At 40.4% G+C, this 21,795-nt stretch overlaps 1 protein-coding gene and 1 long non-coding RNA gene across 3 annotated transcripts in view; one reads left to right on the forward strand and one right to left on the reverse strand.

Moving 5' to 3' along the window:
* Window positions 1-311: 311 nt before the first annotated feature.
* On the reverse strand, window positions 312-9,853 carry LOC148055932 (uncharacterized). Its single transcript, XR_015704443.1, has 3 exons — window positions 9,722-9,853; window positions 8,709-8,780; window positions 312-7,094 (listed from the first exon to the last, which is right to left on the reverse strand). It is a non-coding gene; the product is annotated as an uncharacterized LOC148055932 (long non-coding RNA).
* PGR (progesterone receptor) overlaps window positions 8,972-21,795 on the forward strand; it is a 46,156-nt gene continuing 33,332 nt past the window's right edge. Inside the window, exons 1-3 of one of the 2 annotated variants that reach the window (XM_087755950.1) lie at window positions 8,972-9,049; window positions 9,282-10,680; window positions 11,971-12,122. In XM_087755950.1, coding sequence (XP_087612076.1) covers window positions 9,473-10,680; window positions 11,971-12,122 — 1,360 coding nt within the window. In that variant the 5' untranslated portion in view covers window positions 8,972-9,049; window positions 9,282-9,472. Of the gene's footprint in view, window positions 9,050-9,114; window positions 10,681-11,970; window positions 12,123-21,795 lie in introns of those variants that run through there. The other variant, XM_087755951.1, reaches the window with a different exon arrangement.

Consider the following 21,795-nt stretch of genomic DNA (forward strand, 5'->3'; position numbering starts at 1 on the left):
TCAAATGGCAGTGTATAAATCCAAAGTTATTATTTAAAATTATCTTATCCAGTGAGAAAATTGGATACATTACATATAAAAACAGAGAATATTGTAAGACATCATCTGCAAAGCCCAACCAAGAATGTCAACCCACAGCAGCGGGAAAGAGTTTTTTCAACACTGACAAAAAACTGAAAAACTATTTTGCTACAGTAATATATTTTATGATGACACAAAAAGACCAAAAGGATGTTGAGATGAAAGCTTGGTAGCGATGTAAAGTTATATATCTGGTTGAAACTAGAAAATTACTATCCACCCACAAGAGGTTCCATATTTGCACATGCACAGTTTTTAATAAATTTTTAGGCAAATGTATTTTTCACAGACATTCCTGTTTTTAACAAGCAAGTCATTCATGCATAGATAAGATATTAACTATCACACAATACAAATTCCTTATATTCTACCTTAACAAAGTTCTTATAGTAATAAGTAACTATAGCACGATTTGATTTAGCTGCTGTTTAACTCAGTGTACTTTAACCAAGTAAATTGGTGAATTCATCAAAGAAAATACTGTGAGAAATCAGCATCTATTTGTGAAGGAGCCATGAAGAAAAACTGGATAATTTTTGATTTTAAATAATTTAATGACGATGAATAATTCAGTAAGACTTAAGAGTTAGTCTTTACATTCTGGGCTCAAATTTAAGATAACAGTATGTCCTAGAAAGAGCAAATAAAAGCTAAATGGAGATTAGTGTTACCACAGGAAGTTTAAGTAAGGACCATATTGAGATCTGGTGTGTGCTAAGGAGAGCCTGTATACACAGCAAGTACGACAGATTCGATGCAGAGTCCAGAGCCTAACTCCTGCTGTCGATGTAGCCCTGTGTTCTCATAGCAGAAGATTTATTAATGCAGCTCATTCATGTACAGAAGGTAGCTTGGTCTGATCTTTAGGCAGGCAGGATGACCAACAAAACCCCCTATTTTTTCAAACTAAGCAATTTTGATATAGAAGCTATTAAAGGTGAGCAGTCATGGAAAATATTTATGCCATTTTAATATTTACCTATTCATGTAGAACCTTTCTCCCATTTAGGAGACTGAGCAGGCTTGCATCTAATGCAACAAGCAGAGGTATAATATGGTGTAACTCAATACACAACGAATGCCTCAAAAGACCTATTTGTGCTTCTTTCTTTCCCAGATTATATGGCAGACTATTATTATTACAAAATTGGATTTTGCAGAATGTTAGAACAATTTTTGAGATTTATTCTATATTACATTGATTATATAGGTTATACCATGTCAAAGGGGCACGTGTATTTTGGAAAAGTAAACTTATATTTTGGAAGCTTTGAAAATGTTATGGCTGAACTCTAATTAGGAAATAAAATTATAAAGGACATAATTAAAGAAAGAACCCAAGAACTTTCTAATTCAAAGAAAACCAAAAGAAGACAAAAAAGGAAGATTTGGATCTCAGGTGACATCAGTGCAAAGCAGTGCCCTTTTTTGCTATAAGTAGTATTATGGTTATTGACTTCACATAATTTTTCTAATATAAAAGTTTAACAGAGCTTTTGGTTTTGATCCCTCTTTTGTCACCCAAGGGTAATCTAATTGAAGTCAGTTCATCTACAGAAATGTGAAAAAAACCAATGTGCCCACACCTGGACACCCAGACCACTTAAATTCCAGCTAAGGCTGAATCAGGCAAATGTTGGCACTCAAGTCTTTGCAAGTGCTTCGACCAGCCTACTCTGGAGTGTAACCTAACCCTGCCTGCGCTGCTGTTTTGAGAGAGAAAGTTTACTATTCCCTGCCTCCTGTTGCACAAATGCTTGTGCAAGAAGCATACAGCTAGGTACAGGTACATTGGGCTTCTCTGCTTTGTTAGAATATATCGGTGGAAAGGTGCATGGTTTGCCAGGCAGAGGTAGACAGAGCTGGACCCAGAACAACACATAGGACAAGTGGTAAAGAGTAAATAAAATTCCCTGGAACTCCATAAGAATCAAAACTCTCCAGAAATTTGTTATACAGCGGATGGCGTTTTAAGCAATGTTTTAGTCTTCATCTAGCAATGATGGGACACAGTAAGATAAGAAACTCAGATTATTTTTTATATGCTTGATATGATGCCATTTAGCCATTTCCAATTAATTTTTGGATACCTAAGTATGATGCAACTGATAAATACTGAATTTCATATAAAAATGAATATATGCCTTTAACCTGAGGTTATGAAAAGAAACTGATAGTTCAGAGGAGTTTGTGAGGATTCTAAGGCTGAAAAGTGAACTTTGAGACTTCATGGGACAACCAAATCCCTGGTGGGAAATCGGACTGGGAGTAGAAACAGGAAGAAAAACTTGGGAATATAATAAGTAGATGCAAGATTAACTCTTGCTAAGACAATTTGAATCATAGAACCATAGTATCGTTTAGGTTGGAAAAGACGTTTAAGATCATCAAGTCCAACTGTAAACCTAGCACTAAGTCCACCACTAAACCATGTCTCTAAGCACCACATCTACCCATCTTTCAAATACCTCCAGGGATGAGGACTCAACCACTTCCCTGAACAGCCTGTTCCAATGCTTAATAACCCTTTAGGTGAAGAAATTCTTCCTAATATCCAATCTAAACCTCCCAACTTCTTCTCGTCCTATCACTTGTTACTTGGGAGAAGAGACCAACATCCACCTTGCTCCAACCTCCTCTCAGGTGGTTGTAGAGAGCAATAAGGTCTCCCCTCAGCCTCCTCTTCTCCAAACTAAACTACCCCAGTTCCCTCAAACGCTCCTCATAAAACTTGTGCTCTAGACCCTTCACCAGCTTCGTTGCGCTCCTCTGGACACGCTCCAGCACCTCAATGTCCTTCTTGTAGTGAGGGGCCCAAAAATGAACACAGTATTTCAGGTGTGGTCTTACCAGTGCTGAGTACAGGGGGACAATCACTTCCCCAGTCTGCTGGCCACACGATTTCTGCTATAAGCCAGGATGCTCTTGGCCTTCTTGGCCACCTGAGCACACTGCTGGCTCATATTCAGCCAGCTGTCGAATCTCCTATGCAAATTTCCTATGGAAATTTAAATTTGCATAGGAAGGATGTCTCCTATGAAATTAAAGTTGGTAGCAAAGGCTACACAAAAATAAAAGAAAGTCATGCCTACTTCCACTTATGGTGCAGCTCTACTCCAAGGTCAGCTCTACTTCATCCAGCTTACAAAATCTTAAGAAAGTGTCATAGTTAGGTTCAATCCTTGTTTTATCTTTGTGTTGAATATAATTTTCACATCAATTTGGATCGCCAAATTTACTTGTAAATTTCCTGAGGTTCGAGCCAGTTTTTATCTTCTTTTCTATGATTATTTAGGACTCACAATTTAATCAGGATATTAGTTTTAATACTTCTGAAGAACTATTGACTACGTCTTTCTGAATTTCAGAGATGCTAACATCTGTTTACTATCACTGGTTGCAACGTCCTACTCTCCAGCCAGCAAGCAAGACTTGTTGCAATACATTGACTACCATGAATATTAGACTGCTGGGAGTCATCTCATTCCACCTAGCAGCACTGGGTCCAATTGTCTGTATACAGCCACTTTACATACTTATATGAAATATGTATTTCATATATACAGATAATTGAATACCATATTTTATATCAAGCAACCTTCACTTCTTTGTCCTGAGGCTAGACAATATAGCAACAAAGCCAGTTTGAGGAAGATGGTGGGTTTGGGTAAAGGTCTCCTAGCTAGGCCTTGAGGGATGCATAGCATATGCCCTTTGACACCTTGAGGTGATGCGTTCATGGAAAGCCATAGGACAAAATATTCAAGAAAGTTTTTGAGGATGTCGTCCAGCAAGCAATGACATTCACTGTAGAGCATAAAATCAGAAAGCATCTCTCTTCTCTTTTTTCTTACTTCTCATGCTGCTGCTTATTTTCTCAGCTACAAGCGTATTATGTTCTGCAGTTCGGTGAGTGTTAGCCAAAGTATAAACAAAGAACAATAAATAAAATATATGACTTCTGTCCCAGGAGCAGCTATCACCTTCATGAATATAATGAATATAACTCATCTATTTCCCCCCTTTGGACAATTTATAAAGAGAAAAGTGTCTCAGAGTCCACTTTACCTCCCGTATCGATGTTATCCCTGCGGCAACTTTAGCACCCGAGAACAAGAAATAATGTAATGTGCACTGCAATTAGCTTCCTTTCCCTCATCTCCTTTTATAACTCTATTGCTTACTTTCTTTGCCGCATACCTTGCTGTTTGCAGATCCCTTTTGCATTTACATTTGTTTCAAGGCACCCTTGTATTTAGTAAGCCAACAATTTTGGTAGCTTTTTTTTAATGTGATGGTTTAGCTTAAGCTAACAAAACACCTGATAACAGATGACAGAGATTAATTACATTGTGGCATGGCCTTGCTTAGGGGAAAAGAAAGTAGTTTCCCATGCAGTTTCCAAAACTATGATTCTTATAATGTTTTTAATCATTGTAGTAGAGCACATTGATACTGCATTTTAAGGATTTAGGACTCTATTCAGACCTCTTACTTTAGGCATCGATCTTAGACATTGCACTGCCAAGAAATCATGGCTCTTTATCAGAGTGCTTCAGATCACAGAAGTCCTTTATATCTTTAATAAGACATTAAGTGTCTCTGAAGAGCTCCAGAAGATGAATTGAACTGTCGCCACAGATATCTAAGACTCTTACCTGACCAAAGAAGCCTAATCACCTGGCTCAGATGTGAACATTTACGATCAGACCACATCCCTAGTGCTAGCTGCTTTCATGACTTAGCTGGTACTTCAAAATTATGATCTCTGAGAAGTGCATATTTAATGTCTGCTGGCATCCTAATTTAAGTGAAATTTAGCATGCTAACTAGGGGTCTAAATATTTACAGAATAGGGATGCAACCACAGAAGTATATATCTCCAAGAACTGTAACATACCAAGAATGTGCTGTTACTTGCATGACACTACTATTTTTTTATCCTCCACACTACACCCTGAAAACATGGGGGTCTTTTTAGTGCAGCAATTGCAAAATGCAGTTACCGAGGTCTAATTTTTTTTTAGCAACCTGTTATTTCTGTAATAGAATCAAAAGCCTCTAAGCCTCTCCTATAGCCTCTAAGTCTCTCCTTATGCAAGCTGCTTTTTTTTTTGACCATGAGTGCACAAGCTCTTTGAAGCAGGTAGTCTCTTCCTCTTTGTTTATAAAAAGTGAATCACATTTTTGGTTGTATCATATCATAAACAACGATAGTATAAAATTGTCAGGCATTGATTAACTGAAAAAAATAAAACATTTTAAACTTCTAAGCTCTGTTCTCAAAGAGCCTGTGTAGAACAATACTGTGGTCACTGCACGAAAGGACTAAGACACTAATTCAGGTTTTCTGGTGTAATCAATCTGTCCTTTCCCAGGTGTAAACATTAAGTCACTGACTTTATGGCACTGTTTATACGGAGCGCTCTTGACACACAAATGGAACACTTCAGTCTGAGAAATGGAACTCAGATTTTGTCAACCTTCAGGCCATGCTTCAAGATTATTTTAAGAAAAGGTGGTCATAAAAAAAGGTTGGTGATTTTGATATTTGTAGTGTTTGAGGAGGCTGTGTACTTGTCTTGTTTCTCATACAGCATTTTTTATTTTTATTTAAACCGACAACATCAGAAATATTTTGAAGGGCCTATCAAAAATTTTTACTACTTAAAAGTGTACAGTTGAATGTTTCAATGGTCAAACAAAGGCTCAGGAACTACTTAAAAAATTAAATGCAAATCTACAGCATTACAATCAGACTTCTCAGTACAATTCTATTATTGTTCCTGCTGACATTTTATACAGGAATTGTGCTGCAAAGCAAGACAGCTGAGAACTTGTGTTATGTGCAGCTTTTACTCATCCACAGCTTTTGAACAGAGCAAGGAAATAGACACAAAAATAATTTGAGCTCTCAAATATTATATTTGCAAGTTCTGGTTGAATTTTAAAAAATGCAGTAGTGTCAATCAAACCCTCCAGTGTTTTATTGTTTGGTTCAAAATAGGTCTATTCTGAAGTACAAATCTATTCATACTGTTTGCTTTTTGAAATTTTTATATTCAGTAAAAGCTTACTGAATATAAAAAAATGTCATTTTTAGATCTGAATTGAAAATGTCGGTTTCATTTCTAATGGCTTGTAAATGAAAATTAGCTGGGGAAATACCATAAGAAAACCTGTTTTTCTGTAATGGTGATTGCCACAACAACAACATGAATAAATCAAAATGACTAAATGACAACAACACTAGAATGTCAATAAATTTCATAGGGCATACTCTGAAATGTTCTTATTGAAAAAAATGTGATACCATAGCAATATCGGGAAAAGCATCCAAATGCTGTGAGAAAATCTGACAGCAAAAGGAAATGAATGAATCACAGAACCATAGAACAGTTTGGGTTGGAAGGGAGCGCTAAAGGCCATCTAGTCCAACCCCCCTGCCATGGGCAGGGACATCTTCCACTAGATCAGGTTGCTCAGAGCCCCATCCAGCCTGGCCTTGAACACTTCTAGGGATGGGGCATTAAGGTTATGGACAGAATCATATGAAGAAAATAGCAAAAGTTTCCAGTGAAAGTTCATAGAAATCATGTGAAGCCAATGTAAATCAATAGTGCAATAAATGTCCTAAAGGTAAAGAACCCAAAATGTTTTCTTTAAACAATGGCAATTCAGCATAATTACCATAACCATTGAAGAATTGAGTACATTTGGCAGGTCATAAAAATGAAATTAGGAAAGACAACAGAAAACCTGGACAACATTTAACTGCTAACATTTAGACAAATAATGAAAGTAGCAAACATTTATATTTCTGGTGAATTTACAGGTATTTACAGTCACATGGCTTTGTTAGTGTAGAATTTTAGCAGACAAGTCATTAGCAGCAGCGAGTTGGTCTTGTGGAAACTACTCGGTGCTGCTTTCCTTTCAGGACCCCCGCTATTCCTGCCGTCTGTGGCTCTTCACCTCTCCTGGTCCTGAAGCAGTAGTAAGGAGGCAAGCCACTGCAAGGGAACAAGTCTTTGGAGCACATTTCTGTAAAGATGCAGGCCATGAATGCTGCGTGCATTTGAGGAAGTGGAAATGAGAAAAGAAGACAGTGGCAATAAACAGACATGATAACTAGCTGACTAAGCATGAAAAATCAGGGGAAAACCAAAATAAGCACAGAGATGAACAGTGCTGGAGGTGAACTTCTGTCTCTTCTGAGAAAAGGAAGGCTTGGGAGAAGGAAGAAATATTGTAGCATGTAAAACACAAACTTGGTAGCCAGAGAAGCACTTCAAATTATTTGTTTTAACACCATGTCATAACAGACCTGGATAGCACCTTTTGAGAGCATTCTTTTAACATCGGTTCCACTGATAGGTTTTACAAAGACACCTTCAATTCTTGCTATTTGCTGGTCAAACAGTCCGTTCCCCTGCAGTATCAACAGTGTGAGACACTGCTGTTCAAGAAATATTCCTATACATAACAAGTATACTTTGATGTGTATCATTCTGATTAACCTCCTGACTGTATATAGAGGTGCATACATGACATCTAAGTTTTAAAATGTTAGCTATTATCACAATGCCATAATTCTTTAAAAAAAATGAAAAATTATTTTCTCCTTAAAGGAATAAAAGGCAGACTCCCAAAGCAGTCTATCAGCCAGTAGTATTTTGCCAAGAATAACATAGAAAATACACACTACATTGAATAGGGTTTATGTGAAGCCACTGCTTCTATAAAACTGCCCTGTATGATTTCTGATGTTAGCTTTCAGAACACTGAAATAATTTCAAAAAGTTATGTTTTTCTCCCCAAGAAGCTGTTCTTTTCAGTCTGAAAATATTTTGAAAGTAAAATAACAAAAGCAACGACTTCATGGTGATCAGATTTTTTGAAAAAGGATGTGTTTTCTGAAAGGCATGTTATACTTACAGAGCATAAACAAGCATGTAACAGTGCACATTTCTCTATGATTCAAAAATACACTGATTCTACTCAAAGTTACGAGGACTACTCCTACGCTAATCTATTCTTTGTATCTTTCAACACCAGTTTCTTTTCTGAGACTGCTATGTAATGCAAGGGGGGGGGGGCAGGTTCCAATTAGTAATTGTCTTATTGAGTTGAATGGGTTCTGCCACAAAGCCAGCATTTTACACAAAATGCCAGGCAGCAATTAGCTGGTGATGGCTTCTTGGTCAGAACTAACTTGGGCTGGATTGTAACTTGCTATATGCAGGTTGGCCAGCCAGCCCCTGTAATCCAGGTCCATTTTAAATGTCCTTTCATTCACCCTGAAAAAGTAATTAAAAGAAAATATTAGAGGCAAAGAATGCTCCATTTTCCAAACATTTTGTAGCAAAAATGTTGTGCTTTCTCTGGTGTAGGGGATACTTTGAGGTCCCTGAATGTAATGTAAAGCGCTTTACAATGCCTCGGTTTCTTTGCTACTGGAAAATGGATGTTGTATCAGGATAGATATTGGGCCAGAGCTTAATCCTGAAAATTACAATGGATGTTTGAAGGGGATGGTGAAAAACAGACAACAGGAAGACTATACTGTAGTCACTGCAAATCAGTGAAGCTTGTGTCGCTCTCTGCGCTCCAAAACAGCGACCTACCCAACCTGCTTGTAGCCTGTGCCCGGTCCAGAGTTGCACTTCTCAGGATGGTGAAGCGTGAGGACGGGGCACCTGCACAAGAGACGGAGGGAAAGGCATGAGACGGCGGTGAGAGAGCCAAGGCGGCGGGGAGAGGCCTGAGACACGGGGAGAGGGACGCGATGGGACAGGGACGCGGGCAGGGCGAGCGATGGGGCAGCCGGGCCGGGATAGGCGGAGCGGAGGAGGAGCCGGTGGAAAGGCTGCTGGGGAAGCCGCGGTGCCCGGGACCGGCTGCCCTCCGCGGCGGGCGGAGAGCAGGGGCCGGGCGGGGGGAGCCCGCGGCGGCAGCGCAGCCCTCGGTACGGGCTGGGGCTGGCGGCGGGGGGCGGGGAGGGGCGGGCGAGGAGGCGTGGAGCCGGCGGCTCCGGGGCCGAGCGCGGACGGCGGGAAGCAGTCGAAGGAAAAGCGGAGCGCGGAGCCGCGGGGCAGCGAGCGGCAGCCCGCCCGCCGCCGCCGCCGGAGCCCGGCGGGGAGCCCGCTCTCCCGTCCGCCGCTCCTCCCGCACACGCTCCGATCCTTTCCCCCCTCTAGGCTGCACCGTCCGCGGCTCCGTTTCACCCCCTCCCGGCGGCGGGGGCCGGGGCTGCGCCGCCCCCCGAAGGCAGCGCCATGTGAGCGGGTCCCGCGCCGCCGCCTCAGCGGGCACGTCCAGGATGTGAGCAGCCGCCCGGCCGCCCCCCGGCCCGGAGACTCACCGGCGTCCAGCCCTGCCCCGGGCCAGCATGACCGAGGTGAAGGCCAAGGAGCCCCGAGCGCCTCCGCCCGCCAGAGACGGGGCGGTCCTGCTGCAGGGGCAGCCCGGCCGAGACCCCTTCCGCAGGGAAGCGGAGGCCATCGACATCGCCCTGGACGGGCTGCTCTATCCCAAGAGCAGCGACGAGGAGGAGGACGAGGAGGAGGAGGAGGAAGAGGAGGCAGAGCCGCGGCAGCAGCCGGGGGAGGAGGAGGAGGAGCGGGACTCCCTCTCGTACCGGCCGGGGAGCGGCTCCCTCTCGGACAAGGACTGCCTGGACACCGTCCTGGACACCTTCCTGGCGCCCGCGGCCCATGCCGGCTCCGCCGTGGCCGCGGCGCCCTGGTCCTTCTTCGGGGCGGAGGCCGCGGAGGCGCCCGGCGCCCCGATGAGCCGCGGCGCCCCGCAGAAGGCGGGCGAAGCCGCCCCGGGGGCGCCCGGCCCCTCGCAGCCCACGCCGCGGCCCGCCCCGCTCTGGCCGGCCGGCGACGCCCTGACCGCCGCTGCTAAACCGCGGCCGCCGGGGGCGGGGGGCGGCGCGGAGGGTCCCGCCGCCGCGGCCCCCAAGGGCGAGGCTCCCGGGCCGGCGGCCCTGCCCGGCGGGGAGCGCGGCTTGGCCGGCGGCGGGGACCGGCCGGCGGCGGGGGAGCCGGGGCAGGAGTACCTGCACGTCCCCCTGCTGCCGCTCAACTCTGCCTACCTGGCCTCGCGTACGCGGCAGCTGCTGGACGTGGCGGAGTACGAGGGCGGCGGCGGCGGCGCCGGGGGGCCGCGCCCCTCGCCGCCCGCCCCGGAGCTGGCGGGCTACCTCTACCCGCCGGCGGACGCCAAGGAGGGGCACTTCGCCTACAGCGACTTCCAGCCCGCTCTGAAGATCAAGGAGGAGGGTCTCGGCCTCCCCACCCCTTACCCGGGCGGCAGGGCCACCCCCGCGGCGGGCTGCCCCGAGTACCCGCAGCCCCAGCGGCCCGGGCAGGAGCCCGCGCTGGAGTGCGTCCTCTACAAGACGGAGCCCGCGCTCCTGGCCGGGGCCTACGGGCCGGCGGCGGCGCCCGACAGCCTGCCCTCCACCTCGGCCGCGCCGCCGGGCCTCTACCCGCCCCTGGCTCTCAACGGGCACCAGCCCCTGGGCTTCCCGGCGGCGGTGCTGAAGGAGGGCTTGCCCCAGCTGTGCCCGTCCTACCTCGGCTACGTTCGGTAAGGGAGGGCGGCGGGCGGCGGCGGGCCCTTTGGCGCGGCTGCCCTCGCCGAGGGGACGGGCCGCGGGGCCGCGCTGCTCCGCGGGAGAGCTCGGGCGCTCTTGCTCGGGAAGGGCGGCGGTGCCGCGGGTGAGGGGTTGGCGCTTCCAAGGGAAGGCGCCGAGGCAAAGGCGGGCGCAGTTTTACTCGGCGAAGCCCCGCCGGAGTTTGTAGGCAGTTAACTGCAGCCGCGTGTCCATCTTCTGTGGTGTTTGTGCACGCCTGGGTGTCCCAGGTCTGCGTGAGGCGGCCCGGTGTTCGCTTTGCCGCTGGCACCTCTCAGATCTTTTTGGCACCAACACGCTCAGGGAGAAATTTCGTTTTTATCGCTGTGGTGGTTCAGTGCCGTCTGATGTCTGAGCAAGTGACCGGCTCCAGAGAGGGGGAGCAGAGTGTTCTCCAGACTGGCCTCACTGACAGCGAGCCAATACTCATAAATACCTAAAGATTCTCCGAAACATTATCCCTGGTTTGGAAAAAAACCCAGTTACTTTCACACGAAAAATAAAACTGAAACACTTGTATATCGATTTGTTAGAACGAAATGGCTTGCTATGATGCCAACATGTTGTGCATTACCTAGAAATGTATGCAAAAATACATATATACAGTGCTACAGTTTCAACGGAAATCCTTGATTTTTGTAAACATACTGATTAGGTAGCTGAGTCTCTTTTCTTGGAGAGAAATTCGGAAGTACTTTCTGCTTTCCTCAATGTGTTCATGATAGTTAGTTATTGAGGAGAATGCTACAGCTGAATGAGAAGTGACAAATATTAAAGATTTTTCTAGCTGAGATGAAATTTAGTTGTTTCCCATGTGAAAGGGACTTTTCAAATTCAGTTAACTTCTGTTTGATTCTGTCTCTGTACCATTCTGTGTACAGGAAAAAAGAGTATCAGTCAGTATGACTTTACTCACAAGAGTTGTTGACGAGGAAGATGAACATTTTAACCAAGAGTTCCTAGATTGTACCTTTTTTAGCTAAAACGGATTGAAATACTAGTATGCTTTTTGCCCGCTACTTTTCTGTTTAATGACTAGGCAGATGTTAGAAATGCGCCTGTTGCCCTAGTAGAGACAAACCCTTAAGCAGAAAGCCAGTCACTTTAGTTTTTTCTTACCCTTCTGTAGCTTGATTACAGATTTCAAAAGGAAGTTTTTAGCATAAACACAATTTATACAGGTAAGTAGTTAATTGTTGCAAAACTGGATATTTCATTTCTCTTAATTCTTTTTTCTTTTGAAGGCCAGATACAGAAACCAGCCAAAGCTCTCAGTACGGTTTTGAATCGCTACCCCAGAAGATTTGTCTCATCTGCGGTGATGAGGCTTCTGGTTGCCACTACGGAGTGCTTACCTGTGGAAGTTGTAAAGTCTTCTTTAAAAGGGCAATGGAAGGTACTATATGATGCCATTGTTCCTAATTATCTGAAATATATCTTTTTAGGCACTGCTAAGGACATACCTTTTATTTATTGCTGATGTTTAAAAATGTTATCACTGTAGTAATGTTTTATGTTTTGGGAACTCTGTTTAAATATTACAGTGAATACTAACTAAATTCTTTCTTACTTGATTTTACTAGTATTATTTGTTTTACCTTCATTATTTGCTATTATTATTTACTGTTTATCAGTTAGTCTTTCCAAGTAGGTAGAGTTCCATAAAAATCTTGTGTATTACACAATTTGTTTTAAAAAGTGTAAATGCTATTCAAAGGAAGATTTTGTGGATATGAGCTAATGATAGGCAGATAATAATTTATTTTGGCTTCATTTTGTTTTCGAAGTCATGGAATTTTTCTTGCTTTCAAGATGCAGAATTTGGCTTCCTGAGATTTATGGAAGTATTTCAAGTTTCACTGAACTATTTCAAGTCATAATAATAATAAATGGATTTGACTGTTCTTCCAAATAGCCGTTAAATTACAAAGTCAAGCTGCAGGCTTAATAAATCAGTAGCAATGCCTATGTTTATTTTTTCTTTTTCGATTTTATTAAATGCCTTGTCCCCAAATACCCACTGAGATTTTAAATATGAATACAAGAGCGGATTGCTTTATATAGTTCAACTGATTAAGAGGTGTAACAAATCCTTCTACATTTTATGTTTTGTCTCCTTTTTCAAGTTTTATCTAATCCTGTCAGAACTAGGATATTCAAATTTCTGCTCCATATACTTAAAAAATGATTGTTACAATGTATAGGATTCCTTAAAATAAAAAATTGCGTCATGTATTTTCTTGCGGTATATAGTTTATTCAGCTTTATAGAGTTTATTGCTCTTCAGACGAAAAGGTAAATACTGGAAAATTAGAAGCTTAGCAAAATACTGTAGTTAGACTTTTTTGTTTCAGTGTGCTGTTACTTTCTACTTGAAGCGTATGCTCTTGTTCTTCCTTTAACATACTGGGTACTTGCAAAGTGCTAACACTAGACTAGGTGGGCTAGATGAACTTTTGAGCTGGTGCCTCATTTTCTCTAATACATCTAATGGAATTCATGAGAAAGCCATTAGAAACATACGTGTTATGTTGCGGGGAAAACACTTGTCTCTTAAATCACTTAAAGGAATACATTTAAGTTTCACTGACTGTGTTAACTCGTCTCTTGGTTTGGCTTCACATTTTTTGCTTTGGTTATTTTGGTAAATCAGCCATATACTTTTAAAATAGACAGGGAGATGAACTTTTAAGAACGAGTGTAGTGTAATTTATGAGTGCCATATTTTAAAATAAGTTTTATTATTCACTTCTCACTTATACAGTAATATTGTAATTTCTGATTTGAATTTGATTCCATCACTTTTGAACTTCATCTTTTTCCTAAACTAATATCCAGTTGTGTTTGTGCAGTAGGTGAACCTGCTCAAAAACATATCTTATTACTGTTCAGCCTAAATATTTTAATGATGAATGTTAAGAAGGCATATAAATTGGTAGCAGGAATATCTTAAGGTTGTTTTCACCTATTATTTAATCAAGGTCTGTATTTGCAGAATCTTAGCAGATTAAGAATATAGACATACAGACAAATAAGAGGTCAACACAATTACACAAAGAAAATGCTGATGTTTTACGTAGCAACTTCACACTTCTCATTTTTAAATGATTCCCAAGACTGAGAGTATGGTGAGGAAGTGTGTTTGGGTTTTTTAGTAAGAACATTCAAAGAATGGACAACTACTTCAGACTACCTGGGTATAATAAGAAAAAAATAGAGGTTACTGAGTCTTATGGGGAAGAATGACAGGCATGAGCAGTGTGGGCATGAGCAAGATGAACAAATGCAGTTACCTGTTTTTGTGTAGAAAATACCAGTCTACAGAGACTTCCTTAAAGAGATGGACTTCTTATTTTAAGGGAAGCATAATATAATTACTAGCATTGAAATAATCCCATTTATGGCTAGATACTTGATTTCATTTAGACTTACAGTACTTTTTTGTTTATTTCTTCTCAGAAATAAAGGTGACAAATTACTCTTCTGTAAGAAGAAACATAATATTTTTATTGTAAATGCAATAGAAAATAGTGTTTAAAAATTCTCAATGGCAGTTGTATGAATTTGAGACTTTTTTCTTATGTAAAATGTCCCCCTGCCCATCATTTCTTTGAGTGGGAATGCATTATTTGCCTTTTTAAATTTTTAGTACTACTACAGACATGTGGGGTTTTTTTAATAATAATTCATGCAGATAAGATGTTAAACTTTGTGAGTGCGAATTCATGATCAAAATGCTACTTTTCATATACTTTCCGTAAAGTACTGATCACTGTGAGAAATTAAAACATGATTGGAAATTGATGGCCTTTGCTACTTCTTGGATTTTCTGTATTTCAAGGTCTTTTTCATATGTTATGAGGTTTTCAAGTGTGTAGATAACAAGGTACATAATATAGTGGTATTAAATTTGTTGCAAAATTTCTATTTTCTCTTTTAATTACTTCTGTAATCTCATATATGTTGGCTGTTTCAAATCTAATAGCCTATGTAATTTTTTTCATGGAAATTGTTCTATTCATACACCATTTATTTTACTCTCCCCTCTTGTGTGGAAAATCCTGTATTAGTTAAATGTGTCCTTTGGGATAAAATGGACTGTTATGTTATCCAGAAAACTCCCATTTTTCATCTCTAATCTTCTGGAAATAAAACCAGAGCTTATTTAAAATACTCAGGCTGAACTGAACGGAACAATGATTTAAAACTGTATAGGTGAACCTAGGAATGTTTCTATACTAAGTATGATTTAATCATACATTTGAATATAACTAGCAGATACAGATACAGCTTAACAGGGGGTCAGAACTATATGAGGATCACTAAGTGAAAGTGTAGCTTTAGAATTAAATTATTTTAGAATGTTTGTTGGCAATGAATTCTTATATATTTATGATTTGGTAGATATTTTCTGTCTTTTGGGTTCTTGGCTCCTGTATGTGCCTGTATAGGTAAAGAAAAGAATTGTGTTAGTACAGTAAGCATATTTTACTATAAGCAGAATCCTGAAGTCGGTTAAGCAAAAATGCAAGTCCTTTTTTGGGGGAAGTCTAGTATAGCAGATATGAAAAAAGTTAGTGGTAGAAGTAGGGAGGAGAAAATGTAGCTAAGAGACAAAAATACTGATTTATTTTTTAGAAACATTTATTTGCATTTAGAGGTTGTACATTTTCCTTTTGTCCCTTACAAAGAACTGATTTACTAGTCCGTTGATTCACTTATTGTACAAACAAATTACAAGGCTTTTTAAAAATGCTTTAAAGATCTCCTTTGGCTATAATGAAAATAACAAAAGTTACTGTTATTTATATTCAGTTAAGAAATTTGAAAAGACAAAATTGGATTCAGTATGCTGATGGGATAGTGTCGTTCCTGTCAGTGAGCTGAGAGCAATGGGCAGTTTGGAGTTACCAATCAAAAAAAATTCAGAAATAATATTTAAAATGCTTTCACATATGTAGAATTACTATATTTTCAAAGTAATTTGCTGTTGATGATCAGGCATTTTTTTAAGTGCTACCAATATATTTAGTTCATGGTAACAAAAATCAGGTATAATATTTCTAATGGGGCTTTAGGAGAATGAAGATTAAGAAACGAACTCTTACATTTTTAGCATTAAATTGTCAAACAGTCATTAATGATGTCTTATACCTTCATGTAAAACCATGCAGGGCAACCATGGTCAAAAGGCTTGTGTAACACCATGGTAAAGCTTCTGTCCTGAACAGGAACCCAGTCTGTAGACTTTTGGGATTCTGGAGTGACACTGCTGCTAACGCGTGGTTTCTTGGTGTCCTGCATTCTTGCCTTTTTATTGAAAGCATCTCCTTTGCAGTAGTTTTGCTAATGAAAAATTAAAATTACCTAAATCCTGAAAAAAATTTCAAGTGCTGTGTTTCCTATATAAAGTCCCACTTCTAATTTTTGTTCTACATTTATATAAAGCATTTACCTTCCTTTACCCTTTGTTTATATTATTGGCATCTAATGAAAAGTAATTGCTCTCACCTGAAGAGTTTGAGGCCAACATAAATACATGATATTACAGCAGATGGGTCAGAAACTAACTCTTGGTTTGTTTAAATACCTGGGACCCTATTATAAAATTGATCTAATGATTATATAGCAGATTTGTCTAGTTTTAATATGTGCTTCAAGCTCAGAGTAACAGCGCTGTACAGATAATAGTGTCAGGGAACAAGCTCAACCATCTGTAGTAGCTCACACTTAACTGAGAAAGTGTGAACTTTTCTTCTCTCTGAGACCTGAATTTGGCAAACTCGAACTGACAGAAAGTAGGGTTTCAACAAGAGTTTGCACTGTCTGTATATGGAGAGGTACTCGTGGAGGAAAGTGGAGGAATTAAAGATGAGCTACGTCTACACAGTAGGAAGGCTGACCGTGACTTCAACCAAGCTTTCTGATAAAGTTTATCTCGCTTGTGTTACGTATAGGCAGTTTTGTGATGACAGTGTGATTCACTATGTAAGTAGTGAAATACTATGCATAAGGAAAATTGCTGGACTAAACAGCTGTGATTTTCCATATCTTAAGAATGTAAAATAGCACAGCATGCCAAATATTTAAAAAAATGCCAACCACTAATAGAAAATCCTCTTTGAAAACAGAGTGTAATGCAACATTGTGAAGACCCTTTTGGGTGTGCAATTGATGAAGCAGATGTAAAAAGTTCCTTGTTCTCTTAACTCTGCAGGGATTTCCAATTTTTAATCCAACTTTCCAGGCTGGATCTTGGGATCAGAATTTGGTACAGCGTGTACTGTAAACCTGATAGTGATGAAAGTTTCATGAAGCAGAAAACATACAAACATACAAAGCATACATATGGCAAGTTGAGAGATGAAAATGCTTTTCACTTAATATAACATTCAATATTATTAAAGCTCTTTTATTTTGCACATGACCAAAATGTGTTAAGGTGCGGTAAGCTAAGTCTATTTCCAAATTCACATGTACAAAGTTACTTCACTGAGGGTCCTAAAATTCAAGTGGGAAATGCCACTTTTGTGGGAACAAAGATTTTGCATCATGAAAAGGGAAAGAAGAAAATCTGTACTGATACATAATTGCATATTTTTGTCATACTTCTGACTTCAGAAGTATTTGTCGTTCAGCCATTTGACAGCCATTAATTTGATGAATTGATTCGTATGAGGCACAACAACTGAGTGAGCTAAGATTGCGTTCGTTCTGGTAGTTTTGCTGTTGTGCTAATGCTGGGCTTCCTCCTGCTCTCCTTGTGACTTATTACTGGTTTCCTGATAGACGTGGCTTAGAACATCAGCTGCAGAAATGTGAATTACTAAAATTTTGGCTTAGCTTTATGTAGTATTTTAGAAACAGTATCAAATATTACGTTAAACCTCTTTTCAGGTGGAATAGAAACTATTTCAGGTAGTGTAAAACTGCGTGCTTTAAAGAGCACCAGCAACTGACTGCTCAGTGATGCTGGGTACTCCTCTGTTCTAACTGCAGATGTGCACAATGTGAGTAACCTGAGCTGCTCATCTTAAGTTCCTTTTACAGTGAATGGAGAGAAACAGGAACTTCTAGGAAGAAATTCACTGACTTATTTTAGATATCTACTTGGGATTGAAATAACGGTACTCTGACAGTAACTGTTTCTCAGCACTGATGATAAAGGAGTGTCAGGTGAGCATGTACACTGTCTGCATTTGGTGATACGAATCCCACCCATAGCACCAAGGTAGCTAATAGATTGCTGTAGTATATAAAAGATATATAATAAGTATATAAAATACTTATTCAATATTACTTATTTTTAAGTGTTATCTATAAAAAGTATTCTATATAAAAATAATATATATAAAATAATGTTATATATAAATAATACTCATTTTAAGTATTAAAATACTTACAAATTATATAACATAAGTATATAAAATGTAAGTATTTATAGTCAGTTAAACTGTTATTTGCTAAGAATAGATTTAGGTTTGATGGTGTCAGCCTCCTTAAGCTGTGTATCTGTTCCACAGAACTGATGGTGTACTAGGAAGAGGTGGTTCTTTAGAACTGAATGGAAAGACTTAACAAACCGTCATTTGTATGTTACAACCTACCGTTATGCGTAGTGGTATATGGCTGCACTTCAGAGGTTTCCTGGTTATACCTAGTCACAACTCCTGCATTTTCACAAGTGGCTGTTGCTTAATATCAGTTAACATCTGAGCACATTTCAACAACCTGGAATCTTTTGTAGTTAAAACGTAGAAAGATGCAGGCATTGAGAACCAGGAGAGTATTACCCTATTCTTGTCCAGTTGTTACAATACCATCTTCCTTTATCGTCAAACACAATATTTCATGTGGGATTTGTTGCACCAAGCTGTAGGCATTTACAATGTGGAGATCCGTATTTTGGCCAGTTACTTCAAACGTGCAGCAAGGTACTAAAGAACCAAAATTTAGACATCTACTCAAGATAAATTGCATCCTAAAGTGCCTGTTTTTCTCTTATGCCCAAGGAGGGAGTGTACGCTACTTGTTTTGTTGGATGTCCACACTTTGGAATCTAGTTAGTGAAATGAATCCCCTCTCTATGTTTTTTTAGCAGTTTGTTCTCCATTGGGTGTTTTGGTCAACAGGCAGCAATATCTGGTTTTTTGCACATTGCCTGTTTCTGCTACTGATGTTTCTGTTTTTTCTACCTTTCTTGCTCTTAGGGTCAGTGAGTGACTCTGTCCCACCAGTTCAGTTGTAGGACAAGTCAAAGAATAAGAGGAAAATATATATGAAAACACTTACCATGGCAATGTGCTGTAATACTTTCACTAACATCAGAATGATAGGATGACTGAAAGACAAATACAATGCTTCTTTTGTTGGTAGAAGAATACAACACTCAGGGATAAGAAGAACAAATGCTCCTTTAATGGTGTATACCTCTGAAATAGTTGGAGTGCTTTTAAAGTAGGTTTTGTGTTCAAATCCCATGTTCTATATCTATAAGAAATAGACCCCTTACTGACAAAAAAGCTGTCAGTTCCATCATTTTACATATTTATACCACTGATGTAGTTCATTACTTAAAAATGGCGACCAAGGAGCAATTGTGACACAGTGCCATAAAAAGAACTGGAAATACTGACTTGTAGAAGCCAGCATCTCCTTCTGAAAAACATTAGCTGTGGAAAATTTGTACTGTTGTCAGTTCCCGTATTTAGACTCAAAGACTTTATGCCTTTCAAGATGTTGCAGTGGTAAACAATCTAAGCAAACTACCTGAAAATCTAATCCTGATTTTGCAGTCGTGATAGTTTCTGTGAAATAGGACTTAATTTTGCTTCATTTTGTTTTTCTGTTTTTTTCTTTCTTGTTGGAAATGATGGGACAGGGAAATTAAAAAGATTAAAAAAATAGGATTGTAACTTTTAGCTCTGTCCAGAAATGAATGAAAATAGGATAGCTACATTCTGTTTTGTAGATATAAAAATGGTGTGCTCAGGTTGCTGTCTGGAGAAGTGATTTTGGAAGGAGAAAGACAATGGTGTTGCAGGATTCACAGCAAAAGGCAGGAAGATTTCGAGTTCAGGATACAAGAGGAGGAAAGAGTCAGTCAAGGATGTTGCAAACATTGGAAGTGCTGTGTTGAACAGAAGGAAAGCAGTGCAAGATACCCGGTGGTTTGAAAATGCTGCTTCCCTTCCAGAGAAACCAATTTTGTGTGGTCCACTTAACACAAAAACCTGACAGAGGACTGTAAGATTACATGCTTAAGACCAGCAGACAACGTAGTGGAAGAATACCAGAAGTTTGTTGTAAGTAGAATTACATCAAAAATTACCTGTAAATCTGTTCACCAAAGGAAAATACACTTTAAAAAACACTAGGATTGACTTAGGAATGAACATATTATGGTTTTACATTCTTTTTGAACAAAACATTTTTACTCAACCCTTTTTTTCGTCACATGTAATTAAGGCAAAGGAATGAAAGACTAGCTTCACAAAGCTGAAGGAATTACTACTACCTGTTATAATCAGAAACCCCGTCGCTGAGTATGTAGACAAGGTAAGGCAGTCACCCAGGATATGAGAGCTATGTTCATCATCTCCAGTGCCTGAAGGGAGTCAAACACACCTTACCCTCCTTGCAGTCCTGATCTCCAGGCTGTTGGATGATGTGGAATGCAATCATTCTTTATTGTTTTCACTTTGAACTAGATTATTATGAAGAAAGGAATTCCACATTGTTTCAGCTAGAAGAAGACTGGAGGACGGAGCATACTCACGAGTTACTCTGCTATCCACTCTTTGCCCTCTTTGGTCCATTGAATCCTAAATTCTTTGCTGTGAAGCAGATTTGCATCAGTAGCAGATCTTTATGCCAGTATAGACTACAGGGTAGTAGTCAGGACACCTGCTTAAGAGTTGGGAAATGAGAATTTTATTTCAATGGGCAAAGAGGGAAATTGAAAGCAAGTCCCGCACTAACTACTGGGCTTTTTATAAAAAGATTATGCATGGTCAGGTCAGTGGGGGATGTGTTTTGTTGTTAAGTGGTTAGAGTCTTAAATCTCACTTCAGGGTCTTTTTAGAGAAAACATTAGCACAGAAATGAAAATGGTATTAAATAATTAAAAAACATTATTTGAGGTGTGTGGAATCTTGGAGATTGTAATGGCCCGTAATGGCATACAGGGACACGAAGGGTGTATTTTCAGTATTACAAACTGTGTAGTATAGATTCCTAGTTCTCCAAGACCAAAGCTCATAAGCCCACATAGTGAGAGGCAAATTCAACCCACCTTTGCTGTTTTGCACATTGAAACAGTGTAAATAGGGGAGAGGTTGATTTAGAACAGAGCAAAGGTCAAGCCAGCTGTGCTTCCCATTTCTGATGATGAACTAAGCCAGACGGTTTGCCTAGTTGTGGAAAACCTGACTGTCGGAGCAAGTACAAATTAATCCTTACCGTAGCACATTGTCTTAGCTTCCAGAAGTCAAAGTTTTACTCAAAAGCTACATCTGCACCATTATGTTTAATATAGGTATACAGGTGAACCTCTTTTCCATTTTGTTTATTTTGAAACCATGTTTATTATTGGCTTCCACAAGAACCCTGGACAAGGAGTTCCAAACTTAGTTGTGTTAAAAGAGTAATTCCTTTGTTTTTTTAAACCTATTGATTTAACTGGTATTTTTGAAAAATATTATGAGAGGTAAAGCATATTGGTAGTGAATTACTGAGCAAAACTTGGAGGCTAGCTTTCAGGAAGCAAAAATCGACATTGGGAGACATTTGGCAATAAAATAATTTACAAAGAGATGCAATAGATATCTGCAGGTTTTGGACAGAAATCTAAAACTAGACTAAATAAAACACTCTGATATATTTTGCAAAGAGCAGTCCTCCAGTGGTGGGGATAGGATGATTTTGTAAGAAAGCGTAAGAGCGATACCGGGAGGCAGAATCACATATCAGGGAGAGAAAGAAGATTTGAAAAAGTGCTTCTATTTGCAGACAGGAGGAACTGAGAGTTTGCAAAGAAGTGCTTTGCTTTTGTACAGGGTGGCAGCAGT

The sequence above is a fragment of the Nipponia nippon genome, unplaced genomic scaffold, assembly GCF_047370975.1.
Source record: "Nipponia nippon isolate SJK-2023a ecotype South Korea unplaced genomic scaffold, ASM4737097v1 scaffold_2, whole genome shotgun sequence".
Classification (NCBI taxonomy): domain Eukaryota; kingdom Metazoa; phylum Chordata; class Aves; order Pelecaniformes; family Threskiornithidae; genus Nipponia; species Nipponia nippon.